The sequence below is a fragment of the Mixophyes fleayi genome, chromosome 2, assembly GCF_038048845.1.
Source record: "Mixophyes fleayi isolate aMixFle1 chromosome 2, aMixFle1.hap1, whole genome shotgun sequence".
NCBI classification, from domain to species: Eukaryota; Metazoa; Chordata; class Amphibia; order Anura; family Limnodynastidae; genus Mixophyes; species Mixophyes fleayi.
The window spans coordinates 351100126-351122263 of record NC_134403.1 but is presented as its reverse complement, the minus strand read 5'-3'; the positions used below and the strand labels follow the sequence as shown (position 1 = coordinate 351122263).

Genomic DNA, 22138 nt, shown 5'->3' with positions numbered 1-22138 from the left:
GCACGTTAAGTACATTTTAATCATGCATCTCGTTGTCCTTATTCCTAGCTATCCTCCTGCAAATCATCTTCTTTTCATAAGCTCTCTGATTGGCAAGTAAAAATGGCTGCTAGACACAGTCTGCTACACAGACACAAGGTCACAGCTCTCAACATGTCATGTGATAGCAGAGGGGGGGAGAAGGAGGATATCGCAGTGCAGACAGATCTCAGACGGGTGTTCCAAAGTCTCTCTGCTCACTATATCATGTGCCATCTGACTGTGGTTGCCATGGGGTGGGTAATCCAGAATTATAAATTGCCACACATTTGATATTGTAATGAGGGTTGTGACTAGAGCTTACTTTGATAGAGTGCACAATGTACCATGTACACACCATGGAGGCAGCTGGCGGTGCGTCTACTGCGGTCATAACGTAGATGGCGGCTGCACTAGCTGACCCCCCCCCCCCCCCCCCGACAGTCAAGATGTTTAACGTTAGGGACGGAAACTGCAGATTGTCTCTGTTCATACTGAAAGCTGTCTGCAGCATCCAGAAGGTTTCTGCTATTAATAAAGTTAAGAAAAACAACATGAGTGCATTCTGGGAACTACGCAGCTCATAAGATTAAAGTTCTTTCACTCTTTGTGTAATAATGAAAATGAATCACTGAATATTATTATATTATTAGCCATTTTCTATGTATATGTATATTTTGATTTTGTTCTTTCTCCTTTAAGAAATGCTATACATGCTTCATTGTTTCATATTAAGCAATGTTTTGAGTTGTCAGTTGTTAAATAAACTTTTTCTAATTTTGTATCCAGTTTTTGCTCTCCTTAAATGAATAATGTAATCATCCGTCATTAGGAAGATTAATATGCTAGTTCTAGGTCCGTGATGTCCATTTCTTATCTAGATAATTAGTTTACTGTGCTGTATTACATAATGTTACATAGAGGCAAAGGACATAGCAGGGCAACACGTGGAATCACAGCAATTACATACAATGTTGGATATAGCAACAATAAAAACTAATAATACAAATATAGAGTTGATCATTATATTATAGGCAGCACATAACCTGGGTTCCCGAAGGCAGATGTGCCCTATAGCTATATCCTACGTATTGTCAGAGGAAAAGCAGTCTGTATAATGACAGCTATATTTTTGTGTCTAATTGTATAGATTGCAAGACTCAAATATATTTTATATTTAAAGGGAAGCCCCAAGCAGAAAATTATTTTTAGGATCCTAAACCTCCCTCTGCAGCTAACAGAGTGAGTATCCCACGTCCAGGATCCTGGAGTTCAGTATATAATCACCTCCGCCTGTGGCCAAGCCGCTTCTCTGTCCAATCAGCTTCTCTTTGACGACCCAGGCAGCGCAGTTTCACCATATTACGTGTACTAGTGAGTGAGTATCTCCTGAACCATGGTTCTAGTAATTGAGAGGAGTGGGGTTTAGGATTAAAAATTCTTGCATTCCCCTTCCCCATTGTTTTTGCAATGATAATCTTGTTACCCTTATGTTCCACAACCTGGATGCTTGAGGACTGGGCACGAGCCCACTTACAGAGGCGGTAGGAGTCGCCCCCTGCTGTTAGTCAGCACATCAGCTGCTATGATATGAGAGTATATCAATAGCGGATGGACATTTTTAGACTTTTACTTGTCCTTTCATGTAATGTTTTTTTATTTGTTTTGTTCCCAGATCTCAGCGAATGGTACTGCGCAAGATCTGTCCTGGCCCTGGTGGATGGAGAACTTTGGGATATGTACAAACCTCTGACTAAATCTTGTAGTATCCAGTTTCTGTCCTTTAAGGATGAAAACCCAGAGGAAGTCAATAAGGTCAGTAAACCTATATACTATGCATTATTACGTATGGGCCTGAAATTATATTGCATCCATCAAATAAACACAGTGTAATGCTATACAATAGCAACTAGTGATATGAGGCTCTCTGGAATATTGGGTAAGCACATTGAATTGCTGCGGTCACTGCGTATTGGTGACAGGAGCACCACAACCCATTTTCAGAAGAACCCTGGTGTTTCCTAGTTTTAAAACACATTATTTGCAGAGAAAGTTCAGTTTGCTTTGCTGTCCTCTTTACAGCCACGATGAGTCACACAACCGGCTTTAGAGCAGCGCTGTAATTTATTGCGTGAGTTCTAGGTGGGAAGAATTTTGGGTACTGCGCCATCTCACGGCTAATCTATGTTTTACCTGGTCTCTCCTCTGATACCCCTGCTGCGTATTCAGTTCTGCAGCTGAGCTAAGGTCGTCCTGTACAGAAATCCACAGCAACTAATCATTAATTAGCTTTGTTGTAGTTCAGGTTAGAATTTGTAAGAAGTGTCTGGTTACTGTGAGTTTAGTGCAAAAAGCTGCATCGTTCTGTAAATAACCCCCATCCGCCTATCAGTAGTTTTGAACGTTTTTAGTGGTTGTGGAACTTCAAGTCCCACCCTGCCTTGACAAATGTAGAGTCCTAGGTTGCCTACCTCTGGTCTAGAGTCGCACAAGCTTCTAAGAGCATCAATGGGGCTAACTAGTGCATGATCCATACCAGACATACAACCTTTTCACTCCTCAGTATGATCAATACAACAGGAACATTGACAGATCAGCCGTGAGATTGCTGCACAAATCTCAATAACCCTCCCTTTGTGCAATTTGCTCAATAGGAACACATTCATTTGTACAGTGATTACAGACCGTTTTATTTACAGATGAGAATGAGTCCTCACTTTCCAATTATCAATAAGCTAAATGTGCCTGAATGGAAGTGTGCTGCTTAATTGCACAGATAACAATCTAAGCTTGTACGATGCTGATGTACAGCGATAACGAATGTGTACGCCCAAGAGGTGTTTTGTTGGAGTTTATTAGAGGATGAAAGGGAAGAAAAAGGTTCAGAATTAGATCCTAATGCGTTCTGACGACCGGGGCTGCTTGGTATTAGTGCTTCTATCTGTGGACTACACTGTCTTCAACGCATTGTGTGTAGAACACGGTGTCTTTGTATCGGAATTGTCATGAATTATTGTTCTGCTTCAGTACTACAGTGAACATTACATATAGTCTACAAACAAAATACCTTTTGGAAGTTAATAGTTACATGTTTATTAAAAATTAAACAAGTGTGATAAACTCAGTAGTCCTTCTGGGGTTTAAGGACAAAACACTAGCTTTTGAACTAATGATAAATATTCCTTTATGAAATTTAACAAACACTTGAAACAGGTATTCTAGTTAAATATTGTAGACAGATGTTGTTATTGTAGTTGTTGCTTATAAAAGTGATACCAGTGATTTGCCCTCAGAGGATCTGTTGGTTCCAGGTGCCAGTTTAATGGACTGTCTGGAAGATGTATAGGAGGTAACCAAAGTTACAGTGTACACAGGGCGACTATGCTTGTAAAAGGTCACTGACACACATAAATCTATGGCATGGATACATTATACTCAGAAGCAAGTATGTTGGGACAAACAGGGAAGCAAAGACCATAGAAACAGAAGGCGTTTATTTTGAATGAAAATAGTCATGTTACCTAGAATACTACAAGCCACTGTTAATAGCTTTACAGGAGGACAGTGGTTAGCAAAAAGTGCTTCTGCCATGGAATAAAATATAGTCTCTTTACCTTTGGTTTACAAATACCCTTGTCGGTCTGTCTAGGTTTACCAAATACCCCCGTTGGTCTGCCTAAGTTTACCAGGTACCCCCGTTGGTCTGCCTAGGTTTACCAGGTACCCCCGTCGGTCTGCCTAGGTTTACCAGGTACCCCCGTCGGTCTGCCTAGGTTTACCAGGTACCCCCGTCGGTCTGCCTATGTTTTCTCTTTTGTAAAGTTGCCAATATCCACCTTCTGTCTGTAAATGTTTTATTAAGTCTCTTCATTTCTAATGGGTCCCTGGGTTTCAGGCATACTGGCGTTCCTGTGCGGCAGTGCTTGGACATGTACTGGAACAAGCTTTCAAAGATGATTATATGGTGAATCTCGTCAGAGCTCCTGAGATACCAGGTCAGATTTCATTTTAATTTTAAACTTTTCCCCCAAAACATTACAGTAATTTTTAAGACACAAAGTGAATATTGTGTAATAAATTTAACTTTTATATGTTTAAATCTGTTATATTTAATATCTAATACAGTTAGTTAAACAGCTTTAGTTGAGAAAGAAAAAAGCTGTCAATATTGTTGTCCTGTATCAATATACACATAAAAACATTACACACAGCTATAAAAAGATATTGAACATATAGGGCCTGATTCATAAGCGAGTTCCTTTGTGCGCCGTATCTGGCACGGAGTAGCTCAGAGCATACCCAGAAACGCCAACGAAGGCAATTGCATATCCCAACGCAAATGACACTTACGACTGCCAATTACTTGAGAGATGGCGTGGGGGGGATTCATGTCCAAGTTACTCAGGTACATAGTTTTCAGACGTATCACTTGCACCAACTACAGGGCACATGCAATCGTCGACTGGTAGGGATGACAGACATGGCATAACCTTTGTGTGGAAAAGTACATGTATGCATGGCGCTAGCTAGTACAAAACATGTATATTTGAGTAAGATAGACAATAAAAACACTTTTTATGTACAGTACACATTAAGCACATCTTGATTCACGTATTTTATGCAAAAAAAATAAAACATTTTTTTTAAACCAACCATACTTTTGTTAATAATTATACTGTTTAAATTTGTTCATTTATTTCATAATATATTTTTATTTTTTGTATGCGTTCTGTGACCTTCTATTGCACATATGTATGTGCGTATACCACAGTCTGTTCTATCTGTTAACATGTGACAAGTACCGTGTAGGCAGAGCTTACTTACACCCAGGTTTAATACGAAACGCATCCGGAGATCCTCTTGGATCTGAATACAGTCGGATCGACGCTCAAGTTCTGTGCTGTCTCTTTAAACCGCAACTTGCGTTCTGACTTGAATGCAGCCCATAATGACGATTGATAATAGAGGAACGTATAAGAGAAGGTGAAAGGCCTTCCGCATTAGAGTTACAGTTTAAATTATTTGGCCATTATTTCTGCCACTTCTGCCTCCTTCTGTGCTAATGATTAAAGATCGGGCAGGATTTAGTTAACGCCGCAATAAAACATGACTTTTATAGAATACACGTTATGCCGTCTTCCAACTGATTCAGCAATCCGTATTTGGAGGATAGGAAATTATCCTGTCTGAAGCGAATGAGAATGACCTACAGAATTCTATTTTCTTAAGAAACCACAGAACAAAAAGCTTTATTATAACTGCTGAAAAAGGACATTTTGACATACTAAATATTTTTTTCTTGTAAAGCGTGGTCTAAAAAAGTCGTGTCATCAGACAGTTTTACTTCTTTTTGGAAATCTTTTTATTGGAAGATTTTGCAAGCAATGCGAATATACATTAATTCAAAATTAACCCCAAAAAAGAGGCAATCGATTTACATAAAATGTAAATATAGAATTCCTTTTTGCTATAGTTCACAGTAAAGTCACAGAACAACTAGACAGAAAATCAAATAAAGGCAAAAAAAATAATACTGCTAAATGAATATAAAAAGTTTCGCAAGGGTATACAATAGAAGTATCATTAAATTTAAAAAAGGAGAATCTGTATTCATCCGAATAGGATTCCATAGACACCATAGCATTATACTCGGAGGACACGCTTCTGTTCTTGTATGATGTGGGCAGCTCGCTAGATGACCTTCTTTACTTTTATCTCAGTGGGTACAAGTTTGCGTCGCTCCCTAAAATAGATCAACTGTTTCTTGTACCTGGGAGCCTGGATAACCGATTTGGCCTCAGAATTTATTAGACGAAACATTGACCCAATTACAGCCTTTTTGACAACAAAATCGCACTTGTGGAAGAGACTTATCCTTACCTGAATGGCAAGATCAATTTATTTAAAATGATTATCCAACCTAAATATCTTACAGCACTCCCATGTGTATACCCCTAACAGAGTTTCAAAACATTAGTAAACCTATATCTCCATTTTTATGGGGTGATGAGAGCCAAACTTAAATAGAACACTTTGTAGAGTGCGGTGCCCATCCCTATGTACAGTCTGTAGTGTTCCGCATTCTATATATACAGCCTTACTGCTGGTTTATTTGTGATAGGTCTGTGTGTCATCTCAGTATTCTAATTCAAAATGATGTCATTCTTGAGGAGTGCCTATTTATTAGCATAAAATATCTTGTACTTTGTTTTACTTGCTGTATTAATCTGTTAATTGAGTACTGTGTGGTTTTGGTTTTTTTCTTTTTATTCTTTTGTGTGTTTTATTAGTTGTGTAAAAGGTACATGAAAAGTCGATCAAGGTTACCTGGTTTAAAAAACTATAAGCGGAACACAGAGTAATCTCAAATCGAATAAAGAGTCTTATTAATCTATTTATGTAGACTTATTTTAAAGCAGTCTAAGGGGGGGGATTCAATTAGCCGCGATGTTCCTCAGAAATTTTCCTCGTACCTCTATGGGGCGCGAGGAGAAATCGGCAGAAATTTCTTGTAAACATCGTGCGCCAGAACATCGCAGCTAATTGAATCTCCCCCCAACAGTATACCACACTGGATTTTTAAATATTGCGGTCAAAGAAATGAGCTGACCTTCATCTAGAGCAGTTACAGGCAAGTGGTACAAGCTATGCCTAACAAATGTGACCATACAGCAGGAAGGAGCTGGGGGCCACAACTGTGAAGGCTCAGAGGGCCACCTGTTGCCCAACAATCCCTTAGATTGTACGCTCCTCTGAGCAGGGCCATCTCTCCTCCTGTTTCCACCACTTCTAACGCTGCTCTCCAGCTACTTAGCCCTCCTCCTCGAGGGTCCTCCACCCCACGTCCACTCTCGCTCCCTCCTCCCCCCTGGGGGTCTCCCTGTCTTCCACGCCCTCCTTCTTGGGCCCCGTTGTTTGCGGATCCTCCCTCCCCCTTCCCCGCCCTCTCTAGCTGTGCATTGAGCGTACTGAGTTGCTGTGTTTACTGTACTGTGCTGTCTCCCATTGTATTGTGATTTTGTTTGTCTCTGTACGGCGCTGCGGATGCCTTGTGGCGCCTTATAAATAAATATTATTAATAATAATAATAATAAAACACTGATCTAGAGCATCGAGGTATTTTCCCCATTCTAAGAAAAATCTTTTGACTCCATTTTCAATAACGGGTTATATTTACTAAATTGCGAGTTTGAACAAGTGGAGATGTTGCCTATAGCAACCAATCAGATTCCAGCTGTCATTTTGTAGAATATAGTAAATAAATGACAGCTAGAATCTGATTGGTTGCTATAGGCAACATCTCCACTTTTTCAAACCCGCAGTTTAGTAAATATACCCCCTGGAAGGGCCAACTTTATGTAAAAATGGACAATTTCTAGAATCTAAGTTTTTAATTGAGTCCGATATGGGGGTTATGGGTTTGTCTATTTTCGCCGAATACCGGTTTTCTTACAAGTGTAACTGGGACTTTTGAGGATGGAAGAATTTCATTTGAAATTAAAGTTGTCAAAATTGCAGAATTAGAGCAGCACAGTCTCTCCGCACATGTATCATAAAGGGATTATTTGTGAAGTGAATATTAAACCAGGATGTGATTATTCGTCTACAATTCCAATAACAATGGATATGACTAGTATTTGGTAGTCTGCATTTCAAATAAAAGGCAAGCTCCTCCTGAGTCATACGTTTCCTATGAGCCTGAGAAACATTTTGAGATATCAATGATGTTAGGATGACTTTCTTGTAAAGAGAAAGCACCTCCACAATATCCTTGAAGTGAATGAGTATGGTGTTAGGGAATATAGTGTCTGCATCGCTCGTCTACCAAGCTAGGTATTCCCCATGGTCTTAGGGACCATCACTAAAGATTCAAGCTTAAACATATAAGGGAGTGTCTACAAACATTAAGCATATCTAATGCAATAACATCACAGGTATGTCTGTGCCCAGCATTTAAAAATATTTGATCTGTACAATTCAGCACCGCCGAAGACGCTTCTTTGACAGCGCCGCGGCTGCTGTACAATACAGTGCCGCCGAAATGGAGCTGCTGCGTATGCGCGGTAGCTCTCTGTATATTTTTTTCAGGGGAGGGGGGAGCCCCCCTTCAAAAATTCCTGCGTGCGCCCCTGTATTTCTTCGAAAGTTGGTGAAAAACTATAAATTCCGCATTCTCCTGGGTCAAAGATATGTCTCTAATACTGAAAGTAGCATTAGGATGACATTGATTGCATTGTTGATTGTGCAACAAAGCAGTTTGTTTAGTAAATCAAGAGATTTTTATTTTGCAATCTATAACAGCTTTATGACAATACTGAATGGGAATCCAGTGCAATTTTAGGACCCCCCCCTCCTTCCAGAACGCTACTAATTTGTAAAAATTGTATTTTACACTCTTGAATATCTACTTTAGGTAATTAGATGGTGACAAATGAACAGGGTAGGTCAGTTTTGGAAAAACAATTTAAGAATTTCTGCTTTTCGAGTACTTTTTAAATTCTTTGAAATTCTAGCATAATTGAGTCCATAGAAGTAATTTATGCGCTAAGAAATATAACCAGCCATGTATTTCATCTTATTGGAGACTACTAAGGTGGGTAGATCTAGAAGTAAACTCATTATCTCTAGGAGGAAACCATTTTCTCTAATTAAGAAATCTTACTTTTGTAAAAGGCCTTATGGTTCCAGTACAGGAGCAGAAATGGGTGTAGAGAGCGGGCACCACTGACTTGTACCTTCACAAACCCCAACAGAGTCACAAATTAAGTACTTTGTTGCAATTCAAGTAAAAGGGGCAAAGAACAGAATAACAAAGAGTCAAATTTATCTGAGGGGCCATGTTTTATGAAGGAATCTGAAAAGACCTGAAATTAATTATGTTGAAAAGGCTGTTTATTTAATATATATAACTTCAGAAACTAAGATGTTAATTAACAGGCAATATCCATCATATTAGAAGCTGTAATCTCACCTCTTTGTCTGTTTTACCCAGTTTGTTTATTAGTTTACTGTGTTTGTCCCCAATTGTAAAGCGCTACGAAATATGTTGGTGCTATATAAATAAATGATGATGATTGAATTCTTCCCCAGATAAAACCTCTCTGGTCCATGTTTATAATGGAGGGAATAATCCGCCTCGTTCTCTCACCAATATTTTAGTAACTGGTGAAATTGATCTGTGTCAGGCAGAAGCTTCAGGAAGAAGCTTTATAAAGGTGGTCGGGAAATATCTGGGAGTCTAGAATGTTGTTGTAATTATGTTGTAATAAGCCTTCAATAGGTTTAAAAAACTCCATTCACTCCAGGCCAAATTGAAAATGTTTTGAAGGTATCAGACATGTCTTTTATTATATTTACTAACATATGATTTATTGTATTTACTAACATGTGATATGATTTCCTCTCTTAACCTCCCTATTGGACAATCTCCACTCATTTTGAATTTCTCTTTCATTCAAACCAGGTTAAGTCATGATCAGAAAGTGGCAATTTGTTACTGCTTAGTCCCTTCCACCTTACCTGCCCTGGTTAGGATAAAAGGAAGTAATCTATTCTTCACATTGTGTTGTGTGCAGAAGACTTACAACTATATTCCAGTTCAATAGTGCCTAGTACTTCATATGTCTATTAGATGTGACCAATATTCCTACATTACTCACATTAGAAGAAACAAGATTTCCTGTTGAGGCATACATGTTCCAATCCATAAGCAAACCAAGGGGGGGTTTCCTAGTGCTTGGAAACCCCTCTCCAAGCCTGGGGCACTGTATAATTCAGGTGGCTGGACCCTGCCTCCACTTCACATGGCTCTGCTTGAAAAGGGAGAGCAGTGTGCACCTAACAGTAGTGCACACAGCATTGCCCATGTATATTATGGGGATAGGAAGAGTTGGAGAGCAGCCAAGCACTGTCTAATATTCTAGCCACGCCCCCTTGCATGCTGGTCACCCCCATGGGCGGCGTGGTGTGTTAACCCCCCTCTACAAATCCTGCATTTGCCCCTGCAACCCTCTCCCACAATTAAGTTGTGTTCAAGAATTTGGCAAAGAAACGTCAGGAAAAGCATACAACCTGCTACAAGAGCAGGGATATAGATTTCAGTCTGTCCCCTGAGATCCAGGTGTATAATGCAATGTTTAACAGACAAGTTACCCATACAAGTAAGCATGGTAAAGCATATCAGTGTAACACTTACAGAGTCTGATATGTCACTGTGAAACTTGTGTTTGGTAACTTTTCAGTTATACACTGAGGGTGAATAAAAGGCTTAGTAGTTACTATCTAAGGACCTCAAGCTAACAGGATTCACATTGCCAGTGTCCTTCATTCTTTTCATGACGGACCATGAGAGATTCTCTTCAACTAGAATCTGTATTCGCCATAGAGTTCTCCAAGATTTGTTCTTCTGTGGCTGTATAGAAATCCTGATATCTACGCGCAGTGGCGTTTCTCTGCAGGGTACATGAGAACTAATGTTCAGCCATTTTATAAATAACTTTGTGAGAGCCTTTTCCTTGCTTTTATTATTATTTGAAATGAATGGTCCTGAAACAAATAGTCTTTCTCCCTCAAAATGGATTGTGTTCTTCTTTTTATATACTGACCATAAAGCCACATTAGGACCGTGATCTTGCAGAATATTAATTTTTTTTTTTTTTGTTGTTTTTAAAAAAAATAAAATAAAATTCCATAGAAATACAGCTAGTAAGTGAGTGTTTTTGTCTACTCTCTCTTTTTGGCACTTTTGCAGGGTAAAGCATGTTTTTCTCTAAGGGAGACTTAATATCTCTAAAGGTTTCCCCAATTCTGTGCTCACTAACTGTAACTTGCCCAAGATTTAAGCAAGATGATACTTATATACAGCAGCTGTAAATGTGGGTGCCTGAGCTAACATGAGACTCCTTCATTGTTTCTTTAACGGCTCTTATGTCTGCAAAGAGGATGAGGGTTCTGGTACTGCTGACACTTGTAGTGCGCCCCTTCGTCTTTTCTATCTGTTCTGTTGCACTGCGTATTTCTTGAAGCAGAAATGCTTACACATATATTCATTCAGCTGTCGGGGATACAGATAAGTATATTTCCTGTCATAATAACTACATTGGGTCTTGTAATTCAGCTATTCCCTCAGTTCCCAACAGATCCTCACTGCAGCGTGCCGGAACTATATCCGTCAGACGTTTTTAAGATCCATCCACTTTTAAAAAAAATATTCCCCAAGGAGTCTCGGCTATTTTTTACCAACTGGTAATTAGTATAAATTCATGGTTGGATACAGTGCGGATGGCATTAAAATTATAATTGTTCACAATCTAGGTTGTTAAATAATGAAATGTAGTAAAAGTTTTGTTTTAATAATCGAAAAGAAATAAGAAAAATCTGGAAAGGACACACAGCACAGGCCACCCTGTGAGCTATGATATAATTATAGTCACATCATATATTTTACTTTTTCATTTTCCAATATTAATTACAACTCTACAAAAAAACAGGAGAAAACACAATAAATGGATGTGGACATGAAGTAATATGTGCGGAGCTTTGTGCTGAGGTAATTAGTGTGGTTATTACAGCACGTTAATGAAAACAAGGAATGTAATGACTGGGTAATTAGTGGGGCTGTGTAAGGTGGGCAGTGCCAGGGATAGGGAAATTGCACATTGTGATCTCATTACACAGCCTATACCCAGCATCTGTCATAATGAGCCCTCCGCCTGGCTCGCTTGATAATTAAACGTACGAGATGTTTGTGTGTTTTCAGTATTGTGATATTTCTCTCAGTAATTGTCACTTTTCATATTGTTGACATGATTGGGGTCGCAGGTTCGTTCCTCCTGTTTGCCATAATTAGCTGCTTTTCTCCGGCATATTCTATATAGTATGATGACATTGCTCATATACGTACAGGATCGCTGCGTGTTTAATGTGTGCTGTGGTATTTACAGGTGACACGTGTTCTGTCACCGAGCCGGCTGCGTTACTTACACTAAATGTCATTTATGTCTTTTGCCTAATTCAGACTTCGGCCCCATATAAGGTGTGCGCAGGCCTCTATCACACAAGGCTGCCTTACATAAAACATAATAGTATTCTTGTTATGTGGAACATGACCGGCTTTATACTCCTCTATAAACATGAATGATACTTTTTGTCTGTAACAAGATATTCTTTACAAGGTATCGGGCAGGTAGAGAAATGTTTTGTGTACTTTTAGGGCAAACACTCTAAAGGGGGAGATTCGGGTGCCGCAATGTGGCGCATGGACATCACGCTGCACACTTTGCCGGCAATTATGGTAGGAAGCTCCGCTTATATTTCCTTGCACCTCTATGGGGTGCGAGGAAAAATGAGCAGAGATTCCAGCCATAACATCGGCGAAAGGTGTCACCTGAATGTCTGGTGAGACACCTTGCGCAAAATTGATATAGGGCCTGATTCATTAAGGATCTTAACTTGAGAAACTTCTTATTTCAGTCTCCTGGACAAAACCATGTTACAATGCAAGGGGTGCAAATTAGTATTCTATTTTGCACATAAGTTAAATACTGCCTGTTTTTTCATGTAGCACACAAATATATGCTTTAAATTTCAGTGTACAAATAAGCTATAAAGTATTTATGTTCTACATGAAAAAACAGTCAGTATTTAACTTATGTGCAAAACAGAATACTAATTTGCACCCCTTGCATTGTAACATGGTTTTGTCCAGGAGACTGAAATAAGAAGTTTCTCAAGTTAAGATCCTTAATGAATCAGGCCCCTAGTTTTTAAAAATAGTTAAAAACAAGAGTCTATTGCGTTTCAAAGTTTTAACACAGCGTTTAAGATTTTATAATATATCGCCTGTATTAGTAAGTGCGCAACACGTGAAAAGCGTATTGAAAACGCATTAAAATCAATCTGAAATGTTTTGTTAGTTTATTTTCATGTGTTTTTACCAGTTTTCTCAGTGCAGTATGAACAAGCGCTTAGATTGGAGCGAGCGGGATCCCAATGGTCAGATGCAGCAGAAACTTGACAGTGCTCAAGTGTTTTAGAATCGCTCTTCTATTTTATGGTCTCTGCTTAGATAATATTTCCTCCTGCTAAGCCCCATTGCTTCCCAGCTCCTTCCATTTGACAAGCCTTGTCTAATTCTACCTCTAGGACTGTAGCTGATAGTCGTGAAGGACACAGGGTAACGCAGTTAGCAATCAGAGTGTAAGTACAGGCTAGTTAACATAAACATATCCAGCCATAAGAACCAATATAATCTGTTTGCTTATATAAGTTTTCCACCATTCATATATAACTCGTATGGCTTCAGGGTAATCGTAACACTTAAATTTGTACTTGTGTCATCAGCCTAAGTGCTTGAAGTTAATTGTGTAGATCTCAGTGAGTGCTCGCTCTCCCTGGCCTTTTACAGGCTGGTTGGTGTGTTTGTCCAATAGGCAGTATTTATAATGGACATTAACATATAACAAAGCCTATTTATTTTGGGCCTAGAAAGCTATATACCCTACTTAACTAAACATGTCCAGCACATTGCCTGTCCATAATAATCTGCATTGCATCACTGTGGTATGGGGAAGAAGATGAGGCACAGTGATCAGAAACCTCTAGTTTTATAGGTGTGAGGGATTGGCTTGCATTCTCCTAGGAAATCATAGTGTAATATATGTGCTCTGTACAGAGGTATAGCCGGTCATGTTACTGCAAGTGTGATGGGATATTTCATCTTTTTGACCCATTACAAACCTTTTTGCTTTTTACTTAAAACCATTGAAAATATAGAAGGAACTGTAACCCTAAAATAATGTCTTTACCGGTTGTCTTCTCCTTTCCCTTTAGATTGTAAGCTCTAGTGAGCAGAGCCCTCTTCCCTCCTGTTCTCATTACCTAAAACTTTTACTGTGCACATCCTCCTTGGGCTCCCTGCCCATTGACTCCGCTCTTCCATTGCCTGCGCAAGTGTTTCTAAATGTGTTAGTTGTGCCCACGCCAATGGGCGCAGGTTTCAGCCTGCGCTATATACCCCTTGCACCCCAGGAGCTGTGTTGAGAGTTATAGTGTTATTTGTTTAGTGTATTGTACTGTTACACCATGTACTGTCTTGTTCTTTGCCCTCTGTATGGCGCTGCGGACCTCATTTGGCGCCCGATAAATAAAGAAGAATAATAATAATACTTAATCCTGCCACTTAATCCTTCAAACTTTCCAGTTAATCACTTTAAAATGGCCGCAGAGAGGGTGTGTGGGTGGGATGACCAGGACCAATCAACAGTTACAAACTTGCCCTTTACGCAACCCCTCCTCCACAACATTTTTTGGTTAGGACTATGAGATGAACCACTGAGCCCTGGGGAAAAAGAGCTGGTTGAAGCTACTGTGTTACGAATGATTCTCTCAGTAGGATTGACAGATGGGCTTTGGGAGGAGATAAAGATATTATGATGAGAAGAAGACAGACAATGGTAACTCTTCTGATTAATGCACTCGGTGAACAGACCTACTAGCTTCATTATAGAATAAAACTTATTACAAGAATATTTAACACATTGGTGACTTATATTTACATTTGATATACAAAATTAAAAAAAACATAGAATTAGAGTCTCTTTAGGCCTTTTAAGCAATTTGTGAATTTCCCAAAGAGAGAGGACTGCTGGGAGCTGTAGTTCACCTACTGATCACTAGCATCGGGTGGTTGACCTCACATTACATTAACAAATCCAGAAAATATACTTTTCCAGCTGCATGGGCCTCCTATAAATGTAGTTTAGTCTAAACAAGAAAACTTTTAATCCTTGAAGCCTCATGCGGTCATGTCTGCTTTGTATCTGTATAATGAAAACAATAAACAGCACGTTATTAAGAATTGATGAAATCTCAGAAGCGAAGGCAGAATTATGGAATGAAACGCCATACATTATTAATTAATGGCAGATTTACAAGCACAAGAAGTAACTTGCGACAGTGCCAACATCATCTGCCATCCCCAAGCTTGTACTTTTTCTCTTTGGGGTGTAATACTACATGTGAAAAATGATCAAGGCTGTTCTAATCATTTAATGCCGGCAATTTCATCTTCTCCCTATAAAAGTGCCTTTCTGTAAATAAACTTCAGGAAAGATTAAAGCAAAAGTCACCAGTAATTTAGATTTGTGTGTTCTCATGTTATGTTTGATATCCTCAGTTCTATTAGTAAACAAGATAAGGGGTAATCCCATGCAGCGGTTTTTCTTCTCTCTGATGCTGATACACCATATTCCACAAAGTGCAGCTCCCGTCGCATGGGCACACAGCCTCATTTGTGAGGCACACTAGATGCACAGCGAGGACACGGCATTGTGTCTGCACCAGTGTGCCTAGATTGTCCTCCGTGTGATCATCAAGGTACACACCGACTGTGCGCCTGCGGGAGCTGCCTCCGCAAACCAGAAGTGCTCAGGCAGAATAGTCCGAAGGGGATTACCGTGCAAACGTCACATCTATAGCCCCACCACCCCTTTCATTCAATAAAACTCCAGTTTTGCTCCTACATACTTCTCAGTCTAGCCACATTAATGGCTTAAAATAATCATAAACGTGAGGGGACATCGGACTGTCTCTCTTTTTTTTTTTTTTTTTTTTTATATGTGGATCGTTTGTCTATTTGAAACCTTGTTTTACATTTGGGCAAAGTTTGTCTAGAAATGTGCTGAAGTGCACCAGGGAGAAGCAAAATGCGTCCAAAAAAAATCTTTAGAACTGGCACGGAAATAGTCAAGGATCACCCCTAAAAATGCACCCTCTACCCTCTTTTATCTGGGGCTGAAATAGTGTTGGTGACAATGAAGCTCATCAATCTACTAGGAAGCAGTACGTCATACTGATTACTATTAAAGAGTGTCTAGCGATTAGTCTATGGAGGATGGTGGGGAACAGTTACTATATGTGTGTGTATGTATATTATTTATTTAAAGTTAAGAACATTCAGGGCCGCCGAGAGGGGGGGGGAGCGGGTACAGTTTACCCGGGCCCGGCCATGCCAGGGGGCCCGGGCCGGGCCCTCGCTGCTAATTAAATTTATTTTTTTTTTATTTTATTTTTCTCTGTTGCGCTATTCTTTTTAAACTTTTTTTATTTTTTTTTCCCGCGGGGGGGGGGGGGGGGGGGGGCTGGAAGAAAGAATAAATAAAAAAAAAAAAAAAAAAATACTCACGTGATCGCGCGGCGCCGTGTCCCTCCTCTCCTCCATTCACACTGACTGCCGGGCGTGACGTCATCAAGTCACGCCTGTCAGTCAGTGAGGAGCGCCGCAGCCAGCATGAAGAAAGAAGACAGAAGAGGAGACAGAAGAGCAGAAAAGAAAAGAAAGAAGTTGACAAAAGGTAAGTAAAGAAACGGAGAGGCAAGGGGAGGAAAACAGGGAGGGACAGTACTATAAAGAAAGGGGACAGAGAAACAGAGGAGGAAAAAAAGGAGAGAGCCACAGGGGAATAAAAAAAAATTGGGGAGAGAGGAACAGAGGAGGGAAAAAAAGTGGGAGAGAGGAACAGAGGAGGGAAAAAAAGTGGGAGAGAGGAACAGAGGAGGGAAAAAAAGTGGGAGAGAGGAACAGAGGAGGAAAAAAAGGAGAGAGCCACAGAGGAATAAAAAAAAATTGGGGAGAGAGGAACAGAGGAGGAAAAAAAAGTGGGAGAGAGGAACAGAGGAGGAAAAAAAAGTGGGAGAGAGGAACAGAGGAGGAAAAAAAAGTGGGAGAGAGGAACAGAGGAGGAAAAAAAGTGGGAGAGAGGAACAGAGGAATAAAAAAAGTGGGAGAGAGGCACAAAGTAAAAAAGAAGGGGGAAAAGCAGCATGGAGGTCGCAGTGTGAGCATAAGGGGGTACAGTGTAGTTGTGATGAAGGGGCACAGTATTGTGTGTGTGATGGCACAGGGGGCTTGTTGCAATGTAGTGTGTGTGAGGTAGGTGGCGGCTAATTAATAGGCGCTATTTTGTTTGTAGGGTGATGGTGAGGCAATTTAATAGTAGGGACTATTAATTTAAGATGGGGTGGTTTGGGGGCTATTGAATCTTGGGGTGAGTTTAGGGAGAATGAGGTCTATTTATTAAATGTGACTATGAATTATTTAATGGCAGTGATGGTTGCGGGAAATAGGTATTGCTGGGGCTGTTTGCAGGAAGTGAAATAGGTTTATTTATTAAATGTGAATAGTATTATTTTAATGTTGGGGCTGGAGGAAGGCCTAATTATTAATCGTGGGTGCTATTGATTTAACGCCGGGGCTGGCTGTAATTTTCTAAATGTAGCCATTTTTTTTTTCAAAATAGGTCCTTCAACATTTCTTGATCCGGACAAGCCACAACTAAAGAAACCAGCAGCCACAGGTGGAGAAAGTGAGAAGAACAGGTAGGAGAGAGCAGCACAGTGTGTGAAATGTTGTGATTCTAGTAGGGACAATGGCAATTTTTGGTGAATGTTGTGCCCAATGTAAGGTGTAGGCCAAGACTGAACTGTTTGTTTACACACTGCATTGTTTGTATACTACCCTGTGGTGGTAGATGTCCTGAAAGTCAGGAGTGCTTGAACATATGTGACGCTCCGGCGAATTGAGAGCCTAGTGGTTTTTATGTTAGCCACGCCCAATGGCACGTTTGTCACGCCCCCAAATGCATGACCACACCTCCCAAAATTTTTGCACCGCCGTTTGGCTAGCTACGCCCCTGAATGTATGACCATACACCCAAATTTTTTTGGGGCTTACTTGACTATGAGGGGGGCCCCATGAATTTGTTGTACCCGGGCCCTGAATTCTTCTTGGCAGCCCTGAGAACATTTGCACATCATGGTCTGTCGCTTCCCTGCAGCAGGTGGACATGTTATGAAGGGGGTGCTTCTCTCACCCAGCTGGCAGGGAGGGAATGACAGACTTTGCAGAGTTGTGTAGCAGAGATACACTATATGAATTGGTTGATTCGTATAAAGGAACATGGACAGTGATGTCAGAACCTCTCAGCTGTAGATCCCGCTTTGGACCTGTATATCGGCTGCCATAGGGACACTGCCCTAAAGTTGTTGTAGAACTTTCAGCTGACTGTCCTGGACGAGTGTGACGTGCAGCAGATATATACCATGAGTGCTCACTGCTTGATCACCACCGGGAGTAATCTTTAGGGCACCGTTGGGTGAAGTGGTGGTGCGCAGTGACTTCACTAGCGCTCACCCGCTACATTTTAGAAAAAAAACAACAGCACGGATCCATGTGTATAGTGATCACCCCAATCCTGTAGGCACACGGCCCGAACTGGCTCTACTGCTAGGACAACCTAAACTGTTGCCTAAGGCACTAGAAGATATGTCATCTGTGGATTGCTTGTGACACAGACAGTATACCCACTTCACTATAAGAGCCAGAAGAGGGATGGAGGGGGCTTTTCCTTGGCCACCCCCAAAGTCTGTACATTACTTGTGATAACATATGTCGGGGTACTAGAGCCGTAGCTCACTCAATAAACTTCAGTACCTAGGTTCACAGATCACTTACAGATAAGGTAGATAGGAAAGATACAACAGTATATTTTATTGCAAAATACAACTACATGATGCAAAGTAGTAACAACACTATGTACAAACACGCTTAACAATAGCCAGGTGACTCGACAACCTTAGGTAGTTACTCACACAGTCCACGATAGAACACTGTAGCTAAGTCTTTAGTTAGCTATAGACAAAGGAATAGCACACGGCCAGCTAAACCAACAAAGGAATCTGTGATGGGACCTGGATCCCCGCTCAGACTTCTCTCAAAGTAGCACACACCACCAGTGTTTTTGTGTCCCATATTTATACCCATAAACCTAGTGATCTTTCCTATGGGCAGGCTGCATGGTGCCACAATGTCTGGGCTGACATGGGGCCATGTTTATAAGATGGTTTTTTCAAACAATAGGTTTAACAGAACACATAATGACATTACCTCCAATACTTGCACACTCTGCATCAAAAGCCCAGGATTGAACATTGCATCCTATTATTCCAGAGGTCTCTGGCACCCACCTGGCTGAATTTTAAAGAAGTGCCGATATGGTTTATGCAAACAAAAATATTTGGTTACACATGAACAGTTATGTAATTAACTCCACACAATGTGATTAAACAATGCCACCTCTGAATGTACCGGAATAAACATATAGGTACATACATGGTAATACTACACACAGCTTTTATGCTACAGTGGTATAGTGGTACACACTAAAAACTAGAGACGCTCAGGCTCGGTTCCTAGAGAACCGAACACACCCGAACTTAGGGGATCACGTTTTTGCGCTTTTTGGGAATCGTAAACGAGGCAAAACGTCATTGTTGTGTCCTTGGATCTTGCGAGTTTTGAAATTTATAAATACCGCACTTCACAGCGATTTTGCGCCATTTGAAAGAGAGACACAAAAGGAGTAGCACACTGTGTGGAGCAGTTGGTCAGCCAAATAGATAGAATTGAAAGAGGAGGGGTAGCAGTGTTCAACAAAGTCTACAGTGACATTCAGGAGAGCTCCATTGCTAATTCTCATTGCAGAAAAATACAAATACTAGTGCAGTCAGGGTTGGTGTAATTCTGCAATCAAATTCTAATGTGTTATATAGGTAACACACATAGAGAACAGCTCCATTGCTAATTGTCATTGCTGAAATACAAATACTAGGCCTTGCAGGCTTTTCTTCTGATTTGCAGTCAAATTGTACGGTGTTATATAGGTTACACACAAAGAGAAGAGCTCCATTGCTAATATCATTGCTGAAATACAAATACTAGGCCTGGTAGGTTTTTCTTTTGAATTTGCAATCAAAGTGTATGGTGTTATCAAAATGGATTCACAGCAATACACAGAAGAGCAGGAGCAGCAAGCAGCTGCTGCCACCAGTCATGATGATGATAATCCCTGTACGTCATCTGGTAAAGCCTATGTAAAAGTATATAGTGTTTTTAAGTCAGGGAAACAAATATGTAAAAAAAAACACCTTTTACCTTGGGCAAGAAAAAAAGAGCTGTGATCCAGGCAAAGTTATCTGCAGAAAAAAATAAAATTGCCAACATGCCATTCTATACACACAGTGGCAAAGAAAGAATGAGGCCTTCGCCTTTCTCTATAAGTGCGAGTTCTGCAACTGTTACTGAGATTTCTTCTTGTAAGGTCAGTCATGACGAAGCAAGACCTTGTCATTCGGACTCCAAAAGTGGTGCCCAAATACTTTTACGTGTAAAAGCTGAGCTGGGAGAAAACAATAAGCATTAGAGGAAAATGTATGTTCAGATTTAGAAATTACACAAATCCCTGAGGAGAGTCCATCCACGAGTGCTATATGTAATCGTGACCATTCTGATAGTGTACCCATAAAGAAGGCCCCTTTCAACATTTCTGCAGATGTGTGCCTGAACAGCCCGAGTGTAGCCGGTGATACACCAATTGGGGATGCCACTTTGGTATTGGACTTCTGTAATGGTGGATTTCAGCGGTGATGAATTAACAATGTGTGAGGATGATGTATACACTGATGAGGGTGAGGATGAGGCTAAGGATGATGACAACATCTTGCCACAGTAGAGTTCATTAACAGCACTATTACCTTAGGTGCCTTAAGCCCATTGTTACTTTTGTGGGGGCCCAAACAAACCAAGTACTTCAGCCACAAGGAGTGGCACTTTTGTGGCTGAAGTGCTTGGTTTGTTAAAGTGTACATGTCCTTTTTAAGATCCAACATAAGGGTGGATGGGAGGGCCCATGGACGATTCCATCTTGCACCACTTTTCTTTTCTGCCACTGCTGTGTGCCAATGCTTCCTAGATGTGCTAGGAACTGCCGTGTGTTTGTCATTGCTCTGTCACTTACTGTCCAGCCAGGTCGCTGCAGTATTTGTCCGAAAGTGTATGAAAATAATATTGTGACCTGTGAGGTGCTCAAAATTGACTGCAAATGACTTGAAATTAGTGTTATTGAGATTAAGAATAATATAGGATCAAAAAAAGAGCAAAATTATGTGATTTTAGCATATTAGCAATTTTTCTAAAAAAATACAGATCAAAACCCAAACCAAACCACACGAGGGCGGTTTTGCCAAAACACAAAGCTAATCCAGATCCAAAACCACTTCACGGGGGTCAGTGAGCATCTCTACTATAAAAACAGGGTAAAGTTAACCTCAAGTAACAGAACACTGTCTCCTACCCTTTATGTCTGTGGATCTGGGGAACACTAAATGACTATAAAAGTACCTGTTGCTGTAGTCCATAGTTATGTGAGATATGAGAGGTGCAGGCTGGTTAAGACTTGTTTTGCCACTATATACCTACTACGTTACAGAATTTAAGACCTAACCTAGGAATGAGAGGGGTGCGTGGGCTTTAGAATAGCCAGTATGCATAGAAAAGTAGCCAGAGAAAATCCAAAATTCCAAGAACTATCTAGGCACATATTTGTGCTTCAGACAGTTTGTAGCTAGATGCAGGTTCTGCACACTGATGCTCCCTGTATATTACCACACGCCGAAAGAAGGTTTTGTTTTCCTATTCAAGATATATCAATGCTATTCAAGAGCTCAGTTACTGCAGCAACCACCCTGGTCAGTGGATGCGTGCCGAGATTGTATACCACACAGGTGCATCTGCTGCAGGTAAACACATTTATGTGCTCTCAAATATTTTTGTTAATTATTATTGTTTTCAGATAGGAGAAGGTTATTCTTTAACTAAACTCCTTGCAGATCTGCTTGGTCCCCCCCCCCCCCCCCCACCCCTGTCAGAGACACTGCTGTCACTGGAGGGAGAGACCTTAGAGTATAATAATATCATCTTGCAATATGTTCAAGTCATTTACATTTTTTTAAGGAACTGCTCATTTAGATTAGTGCATGAATAAAAGTAATTTGGACTCAATTAGATTTACTGACAGTGGTGATTAGGTGGCAGTAATCCTTACAGCACATTCTTGTAAATCTCCTGCCATAAAATATCTCTGCAGAGTCCCTCGTGGTTCTTATCACAATAATATTATTTTCGGTTCGCAGTAATCAACATTGTTTTTTTGTTATTTGTTTAATTGCTGATCAGTGTGAATGACAAGAAGTGAAGGTTATGTTTTAAGTGGGGGTTCTATACCTT

General features: G+C 40.4%; 1 protein-coding gene and 1 long non-coding RNA gene across 2 annotated transcripts in view; both read left to right on the top strand.

The window, feature by feature from the left end:
• The window catches only part of LOC142139481 (uncharacterized), a 928167-nt gene that overhangs the window by 842786 nt on the left and 63243 nt on the right, over positions 1–22138 (top strand). The window lies entirely within an intron of this gene.
• The window catches only part of MRPL39 (mitochondrial ribosomal protein L39), a 71958-nt gene that overhangs the window by 21980 nt on the left and 27840 nt on the right, over positions 1–22138 (top strand). The window contains exons 3-4 of the mRNA XM_075197116.1: positions 1694–1833; positions 3914–4013. Coding sequence (XP_075053217.1) covers positions 1694–1833; positions 3914–4013 — 240 coding nt within the window. The remainder of the gene's footprint in view (positions 1–1693; positions 1834–3913; positions 4014–22138) is intronic.